The 22,286-nt window shown below is 53.9% G+C and overlaps 6 protein-coding genes across 6 annotated transcripts; 3 read left to right on the forward strand and 3 right to left on the reverse strand.

Annotated features, from left to right (window-relative positions):
- Positions 1 to 593: 593 nt before the first annotated feature.
- CTRU02_204919 (capsular associated protein) lies at positions 594 to 3,764 on the reverse strand (the record flags this gene model as incomplete). Its single annotated transcript, XM_036732255.2, has 4 exons — positions 594 to 3,074; positions 3,155 to 3,447; positions 3,522 to 3,583; positions 3,724 to 3,764. 4 exons carry the CDS (start codon positions 3,762 to 3,764, stop codon positions 594 to 596), a joined length of 2,877 nt encoding a protein of 958 aa, XP_036576031.2.
- A 1,787-nt stretch (positions 3,765 to 5,551) lies between these two features.
- On the reverse strand, positions 5,552 to 7,345 carry CTRU02_204920 (T-complex protein 1; the record flags this gene model as incomplete). The annotated part of the gene is made up of 4 exons (XM_070204453.1): positions 5,552 to 5,611; positions 5,674 to 7,048; positions 7,123 to 7,286; positions 7,343 to 7,345. 4 exons carry the CDS (start codon positions 7,343 to 7,345, stop codon positions 5,552 to 5,554), a joined length of 1,602 nt encoding a protein of 533 aa, XP_070061557.1.
- An 898-nt stretch (positions 7,346 to 8,243) lies between these two features.
- Positions 8,244 to 10,637, forward strand: CTRU02_204921 (eukaryotic translation initiation factor 3; the record flags this gene model as incomplete). The annotated part of the gene is made up of 3 exons (XM_036732253.1): positions 8,244 to 8,515; positions 8,613 to 10,143; positions 10,212 to 10,637. The coding sequence occupies 3 exons, from the start codon at positions 8,244 to 8,246 to the stop codon at positions 10,635 to 10,637; spliced, it is 2,229 nt and encodes a 742-aa protein (XP_036576029.1).
- A 1,444-nt stretch (positions 10,638 to 12,081) lies between these two features.
- On the reverse strand, positions 12,082 to 14,438 carry CTRU02_204922 (tbc1 domain family member 12; the record flags this gene model as incomplete). Its single annotated transcript, XM_036732252.1, has 2 exons — positions 12,082 to 12,585; positions 12,654 to 14,438. 2 exons carry the CDS (start codon positions 14,436 to 14,438, stop codon positions 12,082 to 12,084), a joined length of 2,289 nt encoding a protein of 762 aa, XP_036576028.1.
- A 3,735-nt stretch (positions 14,439 to 18,173) lies between these two features.
- On the forward strand, positions 18,174 to 19,225 carry CTRU02_204923 (uncharacterized protein; the record flags this gene model as incomplete). The annotated part of the gene is made up of 2 exons (XM_036732251.1): positions 18,174 to 18,353; positions 18,509 to 19,225. 2 exons carry the CDS (start codon positions 18,174 to 18,176, stop codon positions 19,223 to 19,225), a joined length of 897 nt encoding a protein of 298 aa, XP_036576027.1.
- Positions 19,226 to 20,025: 800 nt separating this feature from the next.
- CTRU02_204924 (chromate transporter) lies at positions 20,026 to 21,790 on the forward strand (the record flags this gene model as incomplete). Its single annotated transcript, XM_036732250.1, has 4 exons — positions 20,026 to 20,148; positions 20,207 to 20,254; positions 20,321 to 20,442; positions 20,518 to 21,790. The coding sequence occupies 4 exons, from the start codon at positions 20,026 to 20,028 to the stop codon at positions 21,788 to 21,790; spliced, it is 1,566 nt and encodes a 521-aa protein (XP_036576026.1).
- Between the last annotated feature and the right edge of the window lie 496 nt (positions 21,791 to 22,286).

The raw sequence follows: 22,286 nt of genomic DNA on the forward strand, positions 1-22,286 counted from the left end.
CTCCGTGTTCCAATCAGATCTCCTGCATAAGCAATCTTGATTTGGTCGGGTACAGCTGCCCAAGGGTCGCCTCCACGAAAGATCATTCGTAGGTCGGCGATGCATGGTTTCAACAGACGAATGGAGATAAAGGTTGTCATTTAATAGGAAATCTCATACACGCAAGACTAGCTGTTGCATGTGATACAGACACTCTTGAGACTACTCACATTCAAGAGTGAACACGATGAAGCTGGTCCACAGAGATAGTTGCCACCGTGCCAACGAATGATCAACTGAATCTTGTCCCAGCGATAAGGCTGTCTTAGGATTCCGGTTGATGGTTAAAAACTCGGAAAAACAGGTCACAGAGAAATTGACGTGACCCCGGATTAGATCCTGATGCGCAAGCACCAACCATGATGCTGTAAAATATTATACTGTAATGTTCTAAAGCTTTATACACATGATGTGCGGACCACAACAACTGGCTTCATCATAAATCGTCTTTCAACATGCCGTAAACGCCGCCGCCAATGCTTGTTCAAAAAGCCAAAAAACAAATGCCATCATGCCATAGATGAAAGAAAAGGCACGGAATGGGGCAGGGGGTATCATGCGGCGAATCCAAGCTCCTCCCTCCCATCATCCACGAGCCGCCCCCATTCCAACAGCAACCGAAACAGGTAAATCCTCATGTCCTCCTTCCGGAGCGCCTTCTCCGCCCATAACCGGCCCTGCTCGGCAATCTCCTCGGCTCTGATCTTGCCCTCGTAGTCGCCCCCGAAGAACCGCAGCAGACCCCTCAGCTCGTGAAGCCTGACGTCAACAGGGACGTAGTGCCGCCATGTGTGCACCCGTTCCTCGAGCCACGTCCGGAAGATGCCGGCCCGGTAAACCAGGCTTCTGCTGCGCAGGAAGGGGATGAAGCGCCCGCTGAAGCCCGCGCCGTCGAGGTCCATCAGGTGCGCATACTTCCAGTGCTCCTGAAACGGGACTTTATACTTGACGGCCTCGTCGCGGCCGGGGCCCCAGAAGGTCTCCTTTTGAGATTGGCAGTCATAATCATGGCACTTGCCCCAGTCGCCCACGAAGCCGACGTCCAACGTTGGCGCGGCTCCAGAACTTACGGCCCGTTGCCCATCGTGCTGGGCCAAAGGCGCCTCCCACACGGCGTTCGCAAGCTGGACGAACCTTGTGCGGAGGAAGCTCTGCCACGAGCCCCTTGCGGCGTACCCGTCCGTCGCCGAGCCGCGCCAGAACATGACGTTTTTCTTGTGTTCGTACTCTTTGTCTTCGTCTTCGTCGTATGCCGTCTTGTCTTCAAAGTTCCACGGCGATGGGAAGAGGATATCCGAGAAGCCTGCGGTCTTGCTCTGGCTGAAGACCGGGTATGGCGTCTTTGTGAACACCGCCGCTGACGGAGAGAGGAGAAACCCGTGCAGATACGCCATGTCGGGCTGGTGGCAGAGGTCCAACGAAGTGCTCCAATTAGCTACGACCGGCAAGTCCTCCAGCCCGTTCTCGTAAACACGGGTGGCGTGAGGGAGGAGACAGTCACGACATGCTTCCTTCCGGCTCCACCACCGTGTGCTCCTGGCAGCCGAATCCGGAGGGCAAGCTGGTGCAACGTAGTCGTAGTATATCTCGTCGCGGATGTGGTCGGCAAAGTGTGGTGACCTGACCTTTTGGCTCTGGATCTTGAGGTTATCGCTCCAGATGCCCTTCTTCTCTTCAAAACCCTTTGGATCCTTCTTGCTCAGAAGCTTTGCTCTCGATGCCAGCGCGTTCCTCTCGAGCCCCTGGGCATCTTCAAAGGGGATGGCCACCCGACACTCGTCAAAAAGGTTGACTGCAAAGTCCATGTTGGGGAGGTGCTTCGCAAACGGCTCAATCATGCGCTGCATTGACTCCATCATCCACCGATGCGATCCAGGTGTCCCAGGCGCAATGTTTACCTTGCCTCCGCGTATCTGGATACCTCCTGCCCCGAGACGTGGCAGTTCCAGGAGGTTTTTCGTCCTCTCCCTCAGTACCTTTGGTGGCACGCCCCAGAACGGTAGCAGGTCGTTGTTGATCTGTCCAAAGTCATCGATGATGGGCGACTCGTTGGCCACGGCATATTCGAACCACTTGTCAAAATTCGGAGGCGGGGCGAGACCGTAACGGTTGCGGTAGTTCTGAACGGCATCATCCAACGTCCTACTCTGGTTCGCCTGCTCAATCCATTCATTGGATCTGCGGTTTGCGACGGACAGGAGGTCCGGGAATGATAGGGTATCGGTCGTTGAAAAGTCAGGGTAGAAGATGAGGTACGTGCCGCAGAGGAAGCCGATCAACACGACATACCAGCCGGACAGGAATCTCATCAGGCGAGGGTCGACCGAAGCTCCAGATGTGTTCGCGATATCCCTGTCGTACCGCAAAAGAAACCCGACACCTGCAATTGTGATGCCGCCGGATATCATGTACATCAACGGGTCGTCCGCGGGAGCCGCCGCTTTGACTATGCGGACGAGCTGGTGTGCGTATACCCCTGAAGCCGTTGTGATCATCGCCAGTGTGCTAGGGTGTAAGTCGGTCATCAAGTAGAGCCCGGCAAGGACAGCAATAGAGGTGACGGCGCTGTCGGCCAACAGGTCCCGGATGTCAACATAATGCAGAGAGAAGGCCCATCTAATGTTGTGCAGGTTGTAGAAGGAGAAGCAGGCGAGGACAGTCAAGACGCCCGCGCAGCTCAAAAACAGACGGGATGCGAAAGCCCATGCTTGCGGCGCATCATCTGCCGTGTCCTGCCGCCATCTTGAAAAGTGAACCGCTAGCAGCGCATCCAAAACCACGGTCACAATCTGCGCTAAAGGGATTTGCCTTTCCCAACGGAAGAAACCTGGTGGGCAAATTGCGCCAGCCGACTGAGTTGACAACGTGAGCGTAGCTCTCGCGGCATATGCCCATACAACAGCGAGGAAGAGGTAGCGGGTGTAAGTGGCAGTGAAGCAGCGCCGGGAACGGTTCTGGTCGCCAATCGACTGTTGGAGCTTAATCGCGGTTGGGGATGCAGCAGCGTACAAAGCGATCAAGGCCGGTAGAAAAGCCTGTGAGGGAAGAAGGCGACTTGTCAGTTATTCATGGTTACAGAAGCATGAATCTGATGAAGATCGCTCGTTTCACATACCTCGAAACTTTCCCATGAACAATGAATCGTGCGTATCGTGCGCCAGAACAGGAGCGTTCGCAGGATGATGGCGCATCCGAGAAGTACGGAGGGAGATGCCAGAAACTGGCGGTTCCGTACGTAGTCAATGGAATTTTGAAGATGTCTTTGCCAATCTGCTCTTGAACTAATAAATGTCGCAAGCTGATACCCCTCGTTGCGCGGGGCTATGGATGGTGATTGCGAATTACACCAGGCCGTGATGAAAAGGCCGGACCCAAGGAGCGCCAGGATGGAGAAGTGTATTGGTCGCTCTAATTGAGTTCAAATGGTGTCAGTTGATCTGGGAGCCGTAGGAATAGGCTGCGGAAGCGACGACATAACATACCAAAGGCAGCGCTGTTGTTGTATCGTACGGATAGCCAGGCGGTGCAGGCAAGCAAGACAACACTAAATTGTGTCAGTCAGATTAACTAGACCTTCTGCGTCATGACCAAAAAGAGGACGACTGAAGCAATCCACAGCTCTTAAACAATTGCAAAAGGGAATATAAACAAGGAAAACTACAAAGATGAGAGCGTTGTACATACCAAGCGGCCAAGTTGCCATGCCTCTTCAGCGGGGCCGCCATCGGTCCTCACCAGCTACCTTATTTTAAGGCCGGCTTGGCGCGCGGAGGGCGGAGGGACGGAGGACGGCGGAAACGATGAAAAGGTTAATGTTGACTGATGGGTCGAGAAGAAAGAGGCGCACAAGATTATCGCATCATTGAGTACATTACGATCACCATGACCACTGTTTTCTCTCCGAGAGAATGGGGAGAGGGGAGCTTCAGTAAGCACCCAACAGGATGGGAAAAGGAAAGGATGACGAGGGAAAGGTCAAAGCAGATTGGACTGTGACTAGGAGTAGAAGTTGGAGAAAGGGGAAGAAAGAAAGGAAAGCCGCCAGCTTCGAGTGTAGCGCTTCCATGAACGATTACTAGCGCACGCCGGGCGCACATCGTGTTGCCCGGCTGGCTCAATTGGGGAGACGGTCACCCCTTGGCTACACGAGTGCGTACATACGACGTATGAGAGTCGAACTCTGTTGGAACTTCTCTCTACCTCTGACTACCCATGAGAGCCAATAGTATCAGGGAGTGTGCGGCACATTGTGTGTAGCTGTGCCGCAGTAACTGATCCACAAGATACGGAATGGATCTGTTGTGTCCCCTGCTCGCAGGTTTTTTTCCCATTTTAGTTTCCCGTATTTGACGCTGCTGTCCAAGGAACGCAGCTGGGTTGTTCCAGCCGCCTGTTTTTGCACTTGGTCCTGATTTTATGAGAGCCAGGTTCTATTACCGGACAGGTGGGCTGGCGTCATGGATAGGATAAGTCAAGCTCCAACGGCGGGACATCTATTGTGGAACGGCAGATGCTCCCCGTGGCTACCCCAGTATAAGTCGGTATTTATGTGGTTGTTCTTCCAAGGAAGAGCATCAACCAGTACCAGAAGATGCTCCAAGCGTGCTGCGACTCTGTAAGCACCCAGGACCACCTTACGCGTGTCGCTCTAGGTATTAGGCGGTGCCCATTGTGGGGAAGTAGTAGGCACCAGCATAATGCGACTCAGTGTCATGGACAATGCTGTGTGTGCACTTTGGAGCCGTCCCTCAACATTCCGATCAGCGGGCCTGTGGACCTAAACTTGTTTTAGATGGTTGTGTATGGACATGGGTACGTAAACAGAGAGGGAACAAGAAATGAGAAGAGACGGAAAATAACAACAGTCGGTGATGAGATGAACATGCCCATTCTTTATGTGGATAAAACGAAAGGGGAAAAAAAAAAAAAAAAAACCACACACATACACACACCGTTACGTGGAGGGGCAGCTCACCACATACGATGAACGGCTGCAGAGGTAATTTGACACTTTCAGAGTAGCGTGTGGAGAAGCCTGGTTGGGCGTCGGGATTCCGCGCAGATCCGGCGCCGGAGACCCTTCTTGGCGACTAGTAAACTGGGCGTTCGCTTGTGCCACTTTACATACACGAAGCTTCTTCTGTAGCCCATGACCATGCCAGTTGCCTATTAAGGCCCTTCAGCCAATGTTGTATGCCTGTCAGCTCACCCAATCCCTTGGGTAATCGTAATTATGGGCGATTTCTTCTCAAGGAGTTAATACACCCAAAACGGTAAAGTCGGGTTGTCCCACCAGGCACAAGTCGCAGTGGAATGTAATTTGGAGTTGAGGCTCATTCATGACACTTCTTGATTCGTCCAGCCCCGAGGTCGATCCCTACATCTATGGTATTGACTTTTATCTTCTTCCGATCGTCAACATGCGAACATGACCTATTTTCTTTTTTTGTCTTCTGCCCTCATAACCTTGCCGGGAACCCCTCCGTGTGCTGTCGTCGTTGCCGTGTCTCCATTAAGCCCTCTCCCGTCTTCTGGGGGCAGCCCGAATGATGTCGTCCACACGCAAAAGGAGCTGCTCCATATTAGCTATATGTATAGTCACCAGGAGAAGGGGGGGAAAAAGTGTCAACTCACCTCTGCTGCCTCGCTGGCAGAAGAAACAACGGCTCTCTTCAGCTTGTAGCTCTCAACAACACCCAGGTCGCGCATGTCGGCGATACCGCCGCCAGGCGTCAGAAGGTCCAGACCATAGTTCGTCATACCGTCGTAAATAGCCTTCCTCAAACGGGCAACAAGCTCGCCAGAGTCGAGACCGGCGTTGTCAGCCAGAATGGTTGGCAGCTGGCGCAGGGCCACCGCGAAGCTGCTAACGGCCATCTGCTTCTTGCCCTCAACACGGGTAGCGGCACCCTCAACAGCCTTAGCCATAACCATCTCAGCGCATCCACCACCCAGAGTCGTCCACGGCTCCTTGACCGTCTGTGACAGGACAGCAAGCGCGTCGTGAAGACTGCGCTCCGCCTCGTCCAGAAGCTGGTCTGTGGCACCACGCAACACAATCGTGCAAGCTTCACCAGCGGCGACGCCAGAGAACTTGATAAGAGTGTCTTCGCCAATGATAACCTCCTCAATCACATCGCAAGAACCCAGCTTTACCTGATCGGGGTGGTCGAAAGTGGAGGCAATCTCACCGCCCGTGACCAACGCCAGTCTCTCAATGCCGTCAAAGTCGGCGTGCTCGATAGACATGATGCCCGCATCCGTGAAAAGCTGCTCAGGCCAGTTGTAGATGAGTTGTCTGTTGATGAAGCAGTTGATGCCGTGTGCCTTAATCTTGTCCACCTTGGCCTTCATCTTCTCCTTCTCTGCCTTCTCAAGGTCGGCCAGCTTGCTGGTCGATCCTACCTTGACGCGGGCACCAAAGATCTTGATCTTGTCCGTGTCCATCGATGTGTTTGCCACCAGGATCTTGGCCTTCTCCAGACGCTTGGGCTGGTTGACACCGATCTTCTTGTCGAGGATGAAACCCTCGTCGAGATAGGAATCGCTCAGCTTACCACCTGCCTTCTTGATAATCTGGATATGACTCAAGTCGGAAGAGTTCTTCAGTCTCAGAACGGCGTCGGTCGCAAGCTTGGAGAACTGGTCGCGGTCCTGGGCCAGGACCTTGGAGCTGAGGGTTGTGCGGGCAATGGCCTGCAGGTCTTTTCTGAACGCCTCGGGGTTGTTGCTGCGGTCGACGGCAGACTCGTTCAGGGCCTTGAGAGCGGCCTGGCTCGCTATCCGGTAACCCTCTATGATGGTTTGGGGGTGGATCTTCTTGTCAACCAGCTTCTCAGCTTCACGGAGGAGCTCTGCGGCGAGGACAGCAACAGATGTAGTGCCATCGCCAACCTCGTCATCCTGGACCTTGGAAATATTCACCAGCACCTTCGCCGCTGCGTTGTCGAGTGCAATAGACTTGAGGATGGTGGCACCGTCGTTTGTGACCATGATCTCGCCGGTCGACCTAAAGGTTTGTCAGCCATGGCGGTGGACCCCAAATGATGCTGGTAGGCGGGGTTCACGGGGTTTTCAACATACGCAGACTGCAGAATCTTGTCCATACCCTTAGGGCCAAGGGTGCTCTTGACGAGATCGCCTACCGCGATCGCGCCCACGAAGGCGGAGAGACGGGCGTTCTCTCCCTTCTCCTCCGTGGTTCCATCCTCGAAGATTTGTGTCGGGCTGAAGGACGACTGCGATGGCTCAAAGTCAGTGACAAAGGGACGGCGAAGGGCTGGGCTAGGCCGAGATAACGAACCATGATGGATATGAGTTATTCAGACACGCTGTATCGGGAATCGAGACGGTGACTGAGTAGGTGGGGGAAGCAAAGTGTCGTAGTTGTACGGATTCCTCAGCCTTGGGAGCTTCACTGAGAAAATCGACCTCGAAAATTTGGGGGGGTTCAGCCTGGTGAAGTGGGGTGGACTGGGCAGCAGCTTCCAGGCACTGTGATTAGCGAAACAGAGCTGCTGTTGCTGTTTCTACAGACGTCCATCCTCCACGAAAGGTGCTCTGTGGCCAGTGCGCGCCACACACTACAGGGCAGCTACTGCCTACCCCCCCTTGGCGGGGGTTTAGGGGAGGAAAAAAAAAGTGGCGGGCGGTGAGAGGCTACTGCCAGTGACAGAGCTTGCGGCAGAATTCCAAATCCCACGTGACTGGAAGCAGGTAGCGAGGGGCTTCCTCCGGACCCGGAATAATGAGTTGTTCCAGCCCACACGATTGACAGTTCTACCACCGAAAACTTTACAAACGACGCCTAAATTGTGCGCGAGAGTCGTTTGGACCCCCCCGGTATCTACCCCCTTTGAGGCGCAATCCAGTCATTATAGTCACTGGTACCCAAGAATTCGGCATTTTCGTGGATTTTGCGCCGAATATCTCTTTGTAGAGACTTGCATCCAGAGCCAACCGAAGCGCTCCGCTGCCCAAAAACCCTCAAAAACCGAAAAAATCGCGGGGCACTTTTTTCCCAAAGAAAGCCACGACCCCCACATCTCGCACTGCCCCGGCACCTCTTTTTTTTCCCACCACAGGATCAAACAGCATCGCACGGCAAATCACGCCCTTCACCGAGACACACCCCCTCCCCCTACCGCCACCACAACAGCCGCCGGCAACTTCGACTGTTCGATCCATAGCCAACGGTCGCAATCATGGCGCCTTCTTTCGACCATCTGCGCGAGGCAGATCTCGACGATGATGAGTACGATGAGGAGGAGATTGACATTTCCGACCTGCGCGAGAAGTACGAGGTTCAGCTGGAGCTGGGATACGACACCTTCGTGGTTATCGATGGCCTCCCCGAAGTTACTGAGGAACAGAAGCCCAAGCTTGTCAAGTTCCTGTTGAAGAAGCTCAACTCTGTTGGAAAGACGAGGGAAGACCTGATTTACATGCCCATCGGCGACAACGGCAAGTCGCTGAGGTACGTTTTTGGCCCGGTGGATCTGCACCCAGAGTCCTTCTAGGGGTTCAGATCGGCGCAAAGGATGGAACCATTCGTGATGCTGACGACCCGACAGATTCGCCTTTGTTGAGTTCTCTTCCCCTGGCGAGGCTGCCGCCGCCGTTCGCCAGCTTGACCAGGTTCCCCTCGACAAGAAGCACATCCTCCGAGTCAACAAGCTCACCGATATCGACCGCTATGGCCGCGAAGGCAAGGTCCAGGAGGAGTACACGCCGCCTCAGATTGAGGAGTTCACCGAGAAGGAGCACTTGAGATCGTTCATGAAGGACCCCAGCGGCCGTGGAAGAGACCAGTTTGCCATGTACCGTGGCGACTCTGTTGGTGTCTTCTGGAACAACGAGAAGGACCAACCTGAGAACATCGTCGACCGCCAAAACTGGACTGACAGCTTCATCCGCTGGTCGCCGCAGGGAACCTACCTCACCTCGGTCCACAACCAGGGTGTTCAGATTTGGGGCGGTGCCTCGTGGACACGGCAGCAGCGATTTGCCCACCCGGCCGTTACCTTTGTCGACTGGTCCCCCGGTGAGAAGTACCTTGTTACCTGGTCTGCTCGTCCCATCTCCATTCCCGAGGAGGGCCACCCCGCGTTGTCCATCGACGAGGATGGCAAGAACTACATCATCTGGAGCGTTGAGAGCGGTAAGCCTCTGCGTTCCTTCTCCAACCTGGACATGCAGGGTCTGGATGAGGCCAAGCAGCGCAAGCTCCTCTGGCCCGCCTTCAAGTGGTCTGCCGATGAGAAGTACGTCGCCCGTCTCAACTATCAGACCGGTATCTCCATCTACGAGCTCCCCCGCATGAACCTCCTCGACAAGACTTCCATCAAGATCGAGGGCATCATGGACTTCGACTGGGCCCCCGCCACCCCCCAAAGAGAGGGCGTCAAGCAGTACGAGCAGCTCCTCACCTACTGGACCCCTGAAATCGGCAGCAACCCCGCCAAGGTCGGTCTTATGAGCATCCCCAGCAAGGAGGTTGTCAGACAACTGCCTCTGTTCAGCGTCTCAGATGCCAAGCTGCACTGGCAGTCCGACGCCTCCTACCTCTGCGTCAAGGTCGACCGTCACTCCAAGTCCAAGAAGTCTCAGGCCACGACGCTCGAGATCTTCCGCATCAAGGAGAAGGGCGTCCCCGTCGAGGTTGTCGACACCATCAAGGACACCGTCATCAACTTCGCCTGGGAGCCCAAGGGCGACCGATTCGTCATCATCACGACGACGGAGCCCGCCGGCCCCACGGCCGTTGCCCCCAAGACCTCCGTCGCCTTCTTCTGCCCCGAGAAGGCCAAGGGTAACGCCGTCGGCAACTTCAAGCACCTCCGCACTCTGGACAAGAAGAACAGCAACGCCATCTACTGGTCCCCTCGCGGCCGTTTTGTCGTCATCGCCACCGTCCACAACCAGCAGAGCTCCGACCTGGACTTCTTCGACCTCGACTTCGAGGGCGAGAAGCCCGAGTCCGACAAGGACCTGACCGCAAACCTCCAGCTCATGAACACGGGCGACCACTACGGTGTTACCGACATCGAGTGGGACCCCTCAGGCCGTTTCGTCGCATCATGGGCCTCTGCCTGGAAGCACTCCGTACGTTTAACTTCTCTCTTCCCCCATTCGTGCTTTCTCTAAATAATTGTTACTGACCCGAACCTCAGATGGAGAACGGTTACCACATCTACGACTTCAAGGGTGAGGCGCTGCGCGAGGAGCCCGTCGAGAAGTTCAAGCAGTGGGCGTGGCGCCCGCGCCCCGCGACACTGCTCACCAAGGAGGAGCAGAAGCAGATCCGCAAGAACCTCCGCGAGTACAGCCGCGTCTTCGAGCAGGAGGACCAGGACCGTGGAGCGTCCGCCGACCGCGAGGTCGTCGAGGCCCGCCGCCGCCAGCTCTCCGAGTGGTTCGCGTGGCGCGAGTCGATCGAGGAGGAGCTCTCTTTCGAGCGCGAGGACCTCGGCCTGCCCAAAGACATTGTCGCCTACCTGCTCTCCAAGAAGGCCCAGGCCGTCCCGGAGGGCGAGGAGCAGGTCATCGAGGAGATTGTGGAGGAGGTGCTCGAGGAGTCGGAGGAGATTGTCAGCTAAAGGATTTCTTCTTTCTTCTTGTTTCTCGGGGTTTAGATCATCATCAGCCGCAACAGGGGAAGAAGGATCATGTGCAAAAGGGGCAGAAGGAGAAGAGGCAGCAGCAGCAGTGGCAGCAGTGGAAGAGGGTTGAAAAGCATTAGGAGGCGCCCAGCCCCTCCCCAGTTGTTTGTTCATTTGGGCGGTTAGGTGGAGGAGGGCTGAGGCGGTAAAGGGACGGCTAATTCATTATGGATTTGAAGACAACACACAACTTTTTTCCCAAACTCTTGGTCGCTATTCATCGTGTCGTGAGAATCAGCGAATGATGATTTTGCATGACTGTGTCCATTTGTGTATATGTGCCAGCCTCGATTTTGAACCTCCTATGCTTTTTTTACTTGTACCTATTCTGCACAAGTTAAATAAAGTCGAGACATGCAACAGATGAAATAGGCGAATAGATTTTTACAGTAAATGGTTCTTCCTTTCTTCTACAATACGACTATGATACGAATAGGATATCGAAAAAAAGACGATAAAAAAAGGTGTTCAACACCTTTATAATGCGTTCCGAGTCTTCTTCTTCTTTTTTCTTCCCTTCTCCTTTGGGAGTACGGAAAACCCCCCGCCTGGGTTTCCCCCTCACTTCCCGGGGGAAAAAAAAACAAAAAAAGAAAAAACCGAACGTAAAAATAGAATATGCGGAATCGCATCGCAAGCGACGCTGAGGAATGTTTTAGACAGTAAATGCGACCACTACCCCTCCAGAAAAAAAAAAAAAAAAAAGTGTCAACATGCCAGCAGCTAAAAATAAAGTAAAAAACTCCCGTTCTCGCTGGTTCCCGTAGAAACGAGCGAAATGCAGATTCTATACAGGTATATATAGGTTTAAAAAAAAACTCCCGTGTATCCAAAGGGGAAACAAAAGACATTTCTTTTATCCACATGAGAATAGGGGAATGGACGGTTGAGGTCCGGCGCGCGTATGTGTGTATGTGTGTGATGTACATTTACAATCCCATTTATCCATCCGTGTCTGTCCTGCCGTCTTGATGAGAGGGAAATTGCCCGCGCACTGCGAAACAATCCCGTCGACGAAACAGGTACAAGATAAACGCCTCCCAAACCAGAAGTGAAAGTTGCTGTGAAGGGAAAGAGAAGAAGAAGTGAACACAATAAATGCTACAAAAAACCAGCTCCCATAAAATGATGTGTGCCATCGCGCCACTGACGCCGGTGCTTCTTTATACACGCCCATCAAACCTGTAACCTTTTTGGGCTTGGTGTCTTTTAATGTGTATGTGTAAGATTTTGCTCCGTTGGGGGTCGCGGTGTCCTGTAACACCAGAAGACCGCGCCCGGGAGATTAGATATAAACAGTTAGGATCATGTCGTATGTTCCAAAAGTCCGAGATATTCATCAAGCGTTAAAACGGTTTGTGATGTCGGAGAATATGGGTGATCAGGCCTTGCCTGCCTCCCGGACCAACTTCATCCAGCGGTCCTCAGAGCCTTCATCTCCGACAACGGCCTTGCGGCCGTCTTTGTTGCTGCCTCCTTCAATGTACTTCTTGGCCTCGCCTGGGGACTTGATACCAAGCAGCGCCATCTCGTGGCGCATGAGCATGGCGACGGCCGCCCGCACCAGCACTGCGTCGCCCTCGAAGACGTAGACGTCCCAGAGGCGAGCGGCCTCGTCCATGGCCAAGTGATTTGTGCCGAGACCCATGAAGAAGTTGCCGAGATAAAAGTCGGCGTCGTCCTCAGAGATGTCCTTGGTAAGGTGTTCCTGAAGCTGAGAGGACTTGGCGCTCAAGGTCTGCATCACGAGGTTATAGGCCGAAGCCTTGGCGCCGGGATCTTCTGCGTAGAAGCTGAGCGGCAGCGGACGGTTGAGAACGTTGGCCAGGGCGATGAAGGTCGCCGCGGGCGAAGGCAAGTTCAGCAGCAATAGTGCAGCAACAGTCTATACACAAGTGACGTTAGTGTCAAAGTCCAGAGCGGTTTTGTAAGTGTTGGCATGGAGATACTTACGTTGCATCCCCTGACGTAGCCGATGTCGCTTCGGTACAGAGCATACGCAGACAACACGTCGACGAGGCTGTCGTGAAGCGGCCCGCCGACCTGGAAGATGCGAAGATCTTGCCATGTGTGCTCGGCCACGTCTTTGCGGATGTTGGAAATCCACGCAGCCCTCCGAATGTCTTCCGAGTCGCCCCTGCCGCCATTGACGCGGCCCTCCATCTCCTGAGCACGACCCAAGGCGGCCTTGTAAGAAGTCTCGGAGAGGCCGAGTTCGTTGCCAATTGCCCTCGCCCATACCGTGCCTCTGCTGCGCGGTGCAATACCCCGCCACCACATTTCACGCGTACGGCGCTCCCGCACGGCGTCCTTCCATCTGGGGATGATGTCGTCGTCCCAAACCCGCATCAGGTTGTCGGCCGCCGTGTCACGTGAAGTCTTCTTTTCTTGACGGGATACCTCGCGGCGGCGGTCGGCCTCGGCACTGCGTGCCATCATTTTCTTGTACTCGCGTAGGTGTCGCTTCTCTTCTGCGGGGTCCTTGGGCGGCAGCCATGATGGCCGGGTACGACTCAAGACGGCCTCCTTCTCCTTAGAAATTGGAAGTGGGTCGATCATAATATTCGTCTGATGCCGGATCGGCGGAAGCTCGGGCAAGGCAGATTTGACCCTGGGCTTCTGGGTGTGCTGCTCGAGCTGCTTGCCACTCCAAGTGTTTGGGCGCCCGGAGGGGTTGGCGTTCTCTGCGGCACGCTCGCGAACATAATCCGAGTGCTCCTCGAGCTTCTCCGTCAAGTCCTTGGCCTCGGCGCTGAGGTCGGCCAATGCGAGGTTCCAGCTTCTGGCCCGGGTCTTGAGTGGTTCTGGTGCACTGCCATTCTCTCCAATGGATGAGAGGGCTGTGTCTGACTTCCAGGAGGGGGATCGTAGACTTCCTGAGTCAACAGGGACAGGGGGTGTTCCGTTTCCGACGCTGCGGACGCGCTCTTTTTGCTGTGGTCTGTTTGGTGATCTCGACGCCCCAGACGACGTTGGGCGGCTTGGTGTCCGCTCCAAACGCGGACGGGGAGAAATGGGGACGTTGTCGAGAATGAGACCGTCGGGGATGTCGTCTGTGTCGTCCTCGTCACACTCCTTTTCCAGATCAAACACTGATTTCCTATCCTGGTTCGATTGCCAGCTGCCCCGCCGGGGCTTCATGGGCATATTGGGGTCCCTCGGAAGTAGCGAGAAGTTGGGACTCGGGCTGCGGTTTCGACGGGCAAAGGGGAGAGAGGTTGTCGAGTGGCTTGCAAAGCCTCGGTGGTTCGCCGGGTTCACCGGGCTTCGACGAGAATCGGGAAGGCGGCCAGCGCTCGGGCTGCGGCCATTGAGAGCGTGGCTGTCGGTTTTGAGGGAAAGAAAAGGGGGTCGTGAACGAGAGCGAGAATTGGGAGCCAGGTCTGCGGTAACGATGGTACTCCTGGGCTTGGCCAGGTCCCTCGTCACGGGAGGAGAGCGAGAGGGAGGACGCTTCCATGATGTCGAGCGGAACTCGTTGGAGTAGGATCTCGAGTAGGGCTGGCCGTGAGGGTTCTTTACGGCATGAGGATCGCGCACGCGGTGTGCTTCGTAGTGGTTTGCATCGTCGTCGAGACCGATATCTTCAAAGTGACTAACGTCATCCAGGACGCTGTTGTCGTCGGAATGGAAGGATTTGAACGAAGAGGACTTTGACGATTTGGAGGACGTCATGCCTGGAGGAGAACCTGGACTGGGACCAGCGAGATCAACGTCTTGGTGCCCGTATATCATCATTGCATCGTCAAGTCGGTGTTGAGAAGGGGGAAAACAACGAAAGGAAAAAAAAGCTTGTTTGGAGGTAACAATGGTTCGAAGCAGGAGAGTATGCCGAGACGTCCTGCTTGGGATTCCTCGCAGGCTGGGGGAGGACGGGGCAACAGGCCTGAACAGGGTGGATGTCAGGGTATAATTGCGGACAGGCGTCGACGTGGAGCAAGGTACGGGCTATGCTATGCTGATTTGTATAGTGGGCTTGTATGGTGTAATGTTGATGTGCCGTGAAGAGTGGTTCCCCAGCGTAGTTATGCGGAAGGGTAGAACCCGGTCGTGGATGGAGAGTCGCGGGCAGATCCCTGACTTGGGCTTGGCTGGTGCTTGGTCGTCCTGTCTTTTTGACGAGGGATAATGAGACGAGACGAAGGCAGCGTCTGTGGGTACGGACCCCTTGATGCTCAGTGTGCGAGAAGTCCAGGTCAAGTGTCTCGAGATGACGGGGATACTCGTAGCGGGGTGGCCGGTGTCAATGGTCACAAGGTTTGGAAGAGCTGTCTGTGTCGAACAGAAGATTGACGGAAATAGACGGTCAGATTGGCTGAATGTGTCTGCTGAGTGCGGCGCTTGGCTACTTGATGCGCAGTGCGCAAATGTATGTATGTAATGTATGTGCGGGTGAGTTTGTCTGCGAGCGTGCGTGCGTGCGCGCGTGTGTGTGTACCTGTCGTTCGAAGACGCCTCGTCTCAAGACGGGAGAGGCAGAAACGAACAGCGGGGGGTGTGCGTGTGTGAGGCCTGGGCCTAGGTGACGATCCCGGCGACGGTAGATGGGTTTCTGGTCGGATTAGGGGTAGCGAGGGGGGGAGGGATTGCGAAGAATGTTGATGACTTTTGTCGAATGTACAGATACAGAAAACGGCTAAAACATCCGTGAGCGGCGAAGGGAAAGAAAAGCGAGCGACAATGCCGCAGACAGATCGGATGCCGTAATGATGGCCGTAAGAATGTCCGGTGAACCAAAGATACAATAAACAGAAAGCAGGTTGCCTCTGGGCACGGACAGGATAGGGCTGCTTCGTTGGAGGAGGAGTCCGTAGTATCCGGAATAGCAGTAATAGCAGTAATAGAGGAGTAGTAGGAGAACAACAGGGGGGGAAAGAATAAAAAAGAATAAGGTAAGATAGCGAGCGTGGGAGCCGTAAGGCGGACGTTTCGGAACAGGATTTTGGGGACAGGATCTCGGGATTACAACATGAGTGAAGCGGGTAGGTAGCGGAGAGTCGAGAAACTGGAGATGACAGGAGATGAGGGGGTTCAGATGCGATTGGCAATTGGATAGAGGCGAAATGACGGTAGATTGATGGATGCTAAGCAAGCAAGCAGCAAATGAGCGACAATCAACGACAGCAACACCAAACAAGGACCAGGAAGGTATGGACGAAACAGGACGAACAACCTGCCGGCGGTGTCGTCAAGAAAAAACCAGGGCAGAAACTCAGAAACGGGGCAAAAGGGGGGGGGAGGAGGGAGATGGAGGGGAGGGGAAAACAGGATCCGATGCAGATGGATGGGATGGGATGCCAGTTGGATGGATATGGATCATGGAGGTGGACGGGCGGGAGATGGGCAGGTTTCCTGTCTACACTACGGGGGGAGGTAGAGAAAGTTGGGAGTACTTTTAGTGTAGGTAGCCTGCTGTTGCAAATGTACGTATAGGCATTGCAGCAGGGACAGGTGAGAACAATAGTAGCTGAAAGATAGCCGGACAGCGACAGCGAGCGAATAGAATTGAGCGTGGAGAAGAATTCTTTTTTTTTTCTTTTTTCCTCTTCCTCTCTCCTGTTCGATTCGTTCTTCTCCTTCCCCCTCTCTTCATGTGTGTGGTTCCGTTTCTCTACGCTACGGGGGAGGGAGGGGTTTCTCAGCTGGACCTAATCTCTCCAATCTCCCGCAAATGCAAATGCAAAATAAAAAAGAGTCTGGACTTGGATTGGGGGCGGGACGGGTGGTACTGGTTCATCAAGTTTGGGAGATACGTAGCGCTGATCAATTGCAAATTTGTGCCTGCGCTAGTTTGTTAGCTGCGGATGGGGTGATGTAAACAATATGCAGCGACAGCACACAATCGAGTTGTCCGAAAACCTAGTACGTAGTACGACGTAAGTGTAAGTAATAACTGAATAAGGGAAGCGTGCACAATTCGTAAGGGCCGTTGTGAGGTGATGGTGACGGTCGGGGGGATCAATGCAGGTGGTAGATTGGACGAATGCAGGTTATAGCGAATTAGGTGTAAGTGCACACCACTTTTTCTTCCTCCTCCCCTTCCTTTCCCCTTCTAGTGGTGTGTGTGTGTGTGTGTGTGTGTGTGTGTGGTGGATGTCATTGGTGTTGGTAGTGCTTAGTTGGGAGAAACAGGTTTACTCTCGGAAAGCTATACAAAAAAAAAAAAAAAAAAAACACCGGCAGTAGAGGAGTAGTAGCAACAGCAACCATGCATAGCACAAATGGCATTTCAGAAAAAAAGAAAAGAAAGGGCTAACCGTTGCTGGTGGCTCCCCCTGATATTACCGCTGTCGTTCAGGTACCAAACGTGCCTGAATGCTTTCGCAAGCAAGGAGGTTCATCCCAGATGGCCAGCCACTCAGAGACCGCCGTGGAGTCCAAGCTAATATGTGCCTGATCCACTCGGACATTATCAAATATGAGCAGTGTTGCCAGCGAGAAAGAAAAAGGGGGGGGGCGGCCAGACGAGTCGAGACTCTGGACGTCATCCACCTTGGTGCAGGCCCTATTTTCGCCAAGGTACGTACTCGCAAGGGGAACGGCGGTACTTGGAGAAAAGTACCGCCATCTCCACTTCTTTGGCGACTCACCCCACTTACACCGGGCACTGCCATCGCGACTCCCAGATTCATCCCAGAGCCCAGAGCTCCTTATCCACCTGTCATTAGTCCATTGCATCCAGTGCGAACCACCCTCGGAATTACCTTGATCCCCCCTTCACCTTCATCCATGTGAAGATGGACCTGCTTATGTAATTTTGAGCATCATCATATTGCTTACCTAACATCACACCACTTCCTCTTTCGTGTACACACATCGAACATACTAGTAGACACACACGCTCAGTAGGTAGATCAGGCACAGGTCAGAAGCACTTCTCAATTGAAACGAACCGGTGGTTTCTGATCCCCACGATGATCTGCCACCATCCGAGAGCCTATGATGCGACAAATGCTTAACTTAACAATTGCTTATCTCTTTTTTTTTGTTCTTTTTTTTCTTCCCTCTCTCTCGTCTTCCACCTTCTGCGGCTTATCTGACACCGCCCTTTTTATCGGCTTCCCCATTTACACGCACTATCGCATCCTATCGACAGAATACGGATGACAATGCCGACGATAGCTGCCTACAGCGGGTTCGTCCAGTGCAAGTGGCTGGTATATGCACCCGATACGAAGTCGTATCTGTCGCCCTCAGTAAGCGCGCCACTATCACGGAAAGCCCGCACGACACGAGAATAGACTTCACACCATGTTCTCACTCATTCCCCTCCATATCCACACTACATACTTCACCTCATCTACAGATAGAATGTCCTCATATAATATACGGAAATTTCCTTTTTTTTCCTCTTCTCCGAAATAAACAGATCTGAAGCCGTCATGAACCAAAAGTGAGCTTATCTAGTGCCAAGCATAACCACCAAAATCAACCCCTCCCCCCTCGACCGAAGCCCCCTCCGTACAACCGTCGATGGCCTCGAAACGATCACCAAGCACGGCCTCCCAAAAAGCCGCCACATGCGCCTTCACACTCTTCAAGCTCGGTGCCATCGCCTGTGCCCTGCTGCTCCTGATATGCGGCACGAGCATCCTTCGAGGCAGCCATGGTGGTAGAGACGACCTGCTCGGCAAATCGTTCTCAATGGTTTCTGTAAGCGCTACGCTAATAACCGCCCAAGCTCTTTTTTTTTTTTTTTTTTTTTTTTTCGCGCCGTTGGCACGGAAGAGGAAAAGAGAGGGAAAAAAAAAAAAAAAAATGGCTGAAGAACCAGAAGAACCCTTACTAACCAGTGAACGTCTTCTTAGTTCAATGGGATCGCCGCAAAAGACGCCGGTACCACGCTTCCCTATTTGACCAGAATGCGCTGGTTCCTAAACTCGTTCGCCTGGGAATGGCTCGAGACCAGCACCGAAATCAACGCCGCCGGCTACGTATTCGTCCAGCCCTTGCACCCCCTGCAGATGCCGGCGGCTCTCCGAGATGTCACCAGCTCGCTCTACGTCGCCGGCCACATGATGAACACATGCACCCTGGCCAAGGACACGTGCGTCCGCGCCAGCAAGGCCTTCTTCGCGGCCTTTGATTCCGTGCCGCGCCTGACCCTCAACAACGGCCCGGCCTTCGTCATCTACATCGCCGCCGTCGTCCTCGACTTCGTGACCCCGGCCGTCTTCAGCTGCCTCGCCTTCTTCTCCGACAATGGCGTCGAGAAGCGTCACCCGTGGCTGAGGACGGGCGCGTCCTCCCTGCCCGCGGCCTGCCACATCGCCTCGGCTTCGCTGTTGACTTACAACGCCAGCTCCCTCGTCAGGTACCTCAACCAGTTCCCGGAAATCCCCGCAGGCGCCTCCATCGGACTGCGTTTCCTGATCGTCGCCTGGTGCGGTGTCCTCGCCGAGTTGTTGGCCGTCGCAGTCAACGTCGTCCGCGTCTTTCTGGCACGCTCTCGCAGCAACCGCAGGAGCACGGCCAGCAATCGTAGCATTCCGTCGGGGTCTCGGTTGAAAACAGAATATGCCTGATATACCCAAGTTCCAGATATTATCGCACTTTTAGATAGATACCTAGATAGATAGACCAGCGTTTGCTATTTTTGATGATTATTTTACTTTATTTTTTTTATATCATAATGTCTAATTCCAATACTTTACCCCATCCGTCCCCGGGCCAATGCGGGTTTCCGCAGAAGAAACATTCCAAACCCGCCGATCGTCTCACATCCCCTGGGGACAAACACCCACAGTGTTCTGGATCAGTGATCTACTTTGAAGAATTCTATTCTGGGTCTCACGAGAGACCAGACCCCGTCTTCTACCCTCCCGGTCCCTCCCTCGGGGAGAGCCCTCCTCAACAACACTGATGACGATCGGCACGGCAAACAGAGCCGATCGAATCAACCATTGATGCATAAGCTCTCTCCCCCTCCCGACCGATCCAGCCATATTCCAGTCTCTCAGAGATGCAAGATCTCACACATAATCGGCATTACGACTCCATGTTGTGTTGGTCAAAAGTTCAATTTACGCCACTAAATGTTGGTCTCTCTCAAGTCTTCACAGCTGCAGCAGCAGCCAGAACGGGTTTGGCAATTTGCTTGGCGCTCCCCCAAGTCACGGGGTATGGCGTGCGTCGAAATGCTGATCCCAGTATAAACTTTTTGAGAACTTGCGGGTGATCCATGTCCTCGCCATTTCTTCGCGACCCATCGCTTACAGCGGCATTAAACTTGCTGGGAAGGGGAATTGAATCGGCGCATTGCTACATATAGAGACGTACAAAAAAAGAAAAAAAGAAAATAAATAGCATCAGCTGTAAAATCAGCATGCACGCCCCATCTTGGGAAGGCCGATTGCGGCAAACCGCCGACCGCGCCGCCAACGTCCTCCGGCGCAATTGGCATCTCGGCTTCACCTCCTTCGGAGGGCCGCCGGTGCACTTCAAGATTGTCCGTAACTGCTTCCGCCGTCGATGGCAAATGACTTTTTTTGCTTACGAGCGAGTAGTTTCACGACCGATTCGTGCTGCGATTGCGATGGATCGACGAGCAGATGGTATGCCACCGCTGGACACAGACACAGACACAAGTCGGAGATGCTGACCCCTTCGCGAAAAAATAGTATCAAGAGCTTTTCAGCATCTGCCAGGCCCTATCGGGTCCAGCAAGCACCAAGATGCTGTACTGCATCAACCTGATTCAGAACGGCTTTTTCGGCGCCGTCCTGGCCTTCTTCATCTGGAGGTAAGTCAAATCAACGTCTCACTCACTTACACACTCGTCACACGTCTCGGCAACGCATCTCTCTGACAATGCCAGTCTCCCCGGTGCGCTAGGAATGTACGGTCTCTCAGTCGGTGTCTCCAACATCGGCTCTTCTCTGCCACGTGCTGTCTACGCCCTCCTCTCTGGCCTCAACGCCGCCACCGTGGGCATCATCGCCCTCGCGGCCGTTGAGCTCTCGCAAAAGGCCATCACTGACAAGCTCACCCGCACCCTCGTGTTCCTCGCCGCGGCGGCGGGCATGATGTATAACGCCCTATGGTACTTTCCTGTTCTCATGGTGGCGGGCGGATGTGCGGCCGTCGTCCATGATTACCGCTGGGTCCACAAGCCTGCGCGGAGGGTGCTGGCGATGGTGAGAGCTGTAACCGGGAAAAAGAGAGAGAGGTCTAGCAGAGACGAAGATGCCCGAGGAGTCGAGTTACAAGATAGCCCGGGTGAAGATGCCGGAAAGGGTGTCGTCGGGATGTCTTCGGCAACAGCATCCCGCGTTTCGGTGCCGGGGCAGCCAAACGCCCGTGAATCCGGGGATGGGGCGGGACAAAGCGCACCGTCGCAGGATGAAGATGCCACCCACAGATCGATAGCCGACTCGGAGCCTCGTGTTGTCCCAAAGGAGTTCCGCCTCGACTTCTCCTGGAAAGCCGGCACTGCCATTACCCTTTCCTTCTTGTTGACTTTCATCGTGGTGATGATTGTCCGCGGAGTGGTCAAGGACCTGCCTATCCTTTACAGGCTGTTTTCGAACCTCTATCTCGCCGGTACCATCATCTTTGGAGGTGGGCCAGTTGTCATCCCCTTGTTGCGGGAGTATATCGTGACCGAGAACTGGGTCTCCCCGCGAGACTTCCTCATCGGCCTGGCCATTGCCCAAGCTTTCCCTGGACCAAACTTTAACTTTGCCGTATTTCTAGGCGGACTGACTGCGATCAATGCGGGTCAGTCATCTATCGCAGGCGCCCTCATCGCTTTTATCGGTATCTTTACCCCAGGCATTGTGCTGGTTCATGGCACCATGGGCATTTGGGGCGTGTTGCGGAGTCGGCCGTGGGTGAAGGCTGTCGTCCGTGGCGTAAACGCAATGGCTGTAGGTCTAATATATACCGCCGTCTATCGTATATGGCAAGTCGGCTACCTTGACGAGGGATTCCAGGCCGGGCGTAGTCTGGGAGATGATCCGTGGTGGGTTGTTATTACGGCGACGGCCTACATCGGGGGCAGGTACTACGGTGTCGCGGCGCCGTTTGCAATCTTGCTTGGAGCTGTGATGGGACTGGTTCGGTATGGCGTTGTTTCGGGGCGGGGGTAGAGAGATGCCTAGACAGGTTGGCCGAACTCTATGTGAACCCACGATGTTTTGCCTATGTTGGAGGTTCTCATATCTGACTTGATACGCGTGTCGATTCAAGTGTCGCTAGAAAAGAACGCCGAAAGAAGTCCTGAAACTGCTTACTTGTTATTCAGTTAGCTATTGTAAATATAAGAGCGAGTAACAATGTGAGATCTTGTAAATCACCGGCAGACACCCATTGCTTCTGATATCGTTGGTTACACTCTAAGCACCCAACTATTTAAGCCTAGGGTTCTACTTCGACCTATCTTCATGGATTCATAGTCCCAAGAAAACGCTCCTCTGATGACTGCCAAATTATAATGACGTCGGACAGGTCCGAGGAATATAACGCGAGGATATCTTCAACAGAGCACCGAATCCTTGAAGCCAATAATGAAGTCTTTCGTGCACTAAGAAAAAGGCAATATCACCTGTGGATTAAGTCGCCTTTCCAGTGGCGACCGAATGTTTC

The sequence above is a fragment of the Colletotrichum truncatum genome (assembly GCF_014235925.2).
Source record: "Colletotrichum truncatum strain CMES1059 chromosome Unknown Contig_0003, whole genome shotgun sequence".
NCBI classification, from domain to species: domain Eukaryota; kingdom Fungi; phylum Ascomycota; class Sordariomycetes; order Glomerellales; family Glomerellaceae; genus Colletotrichum; species Colletotrichum truncatum.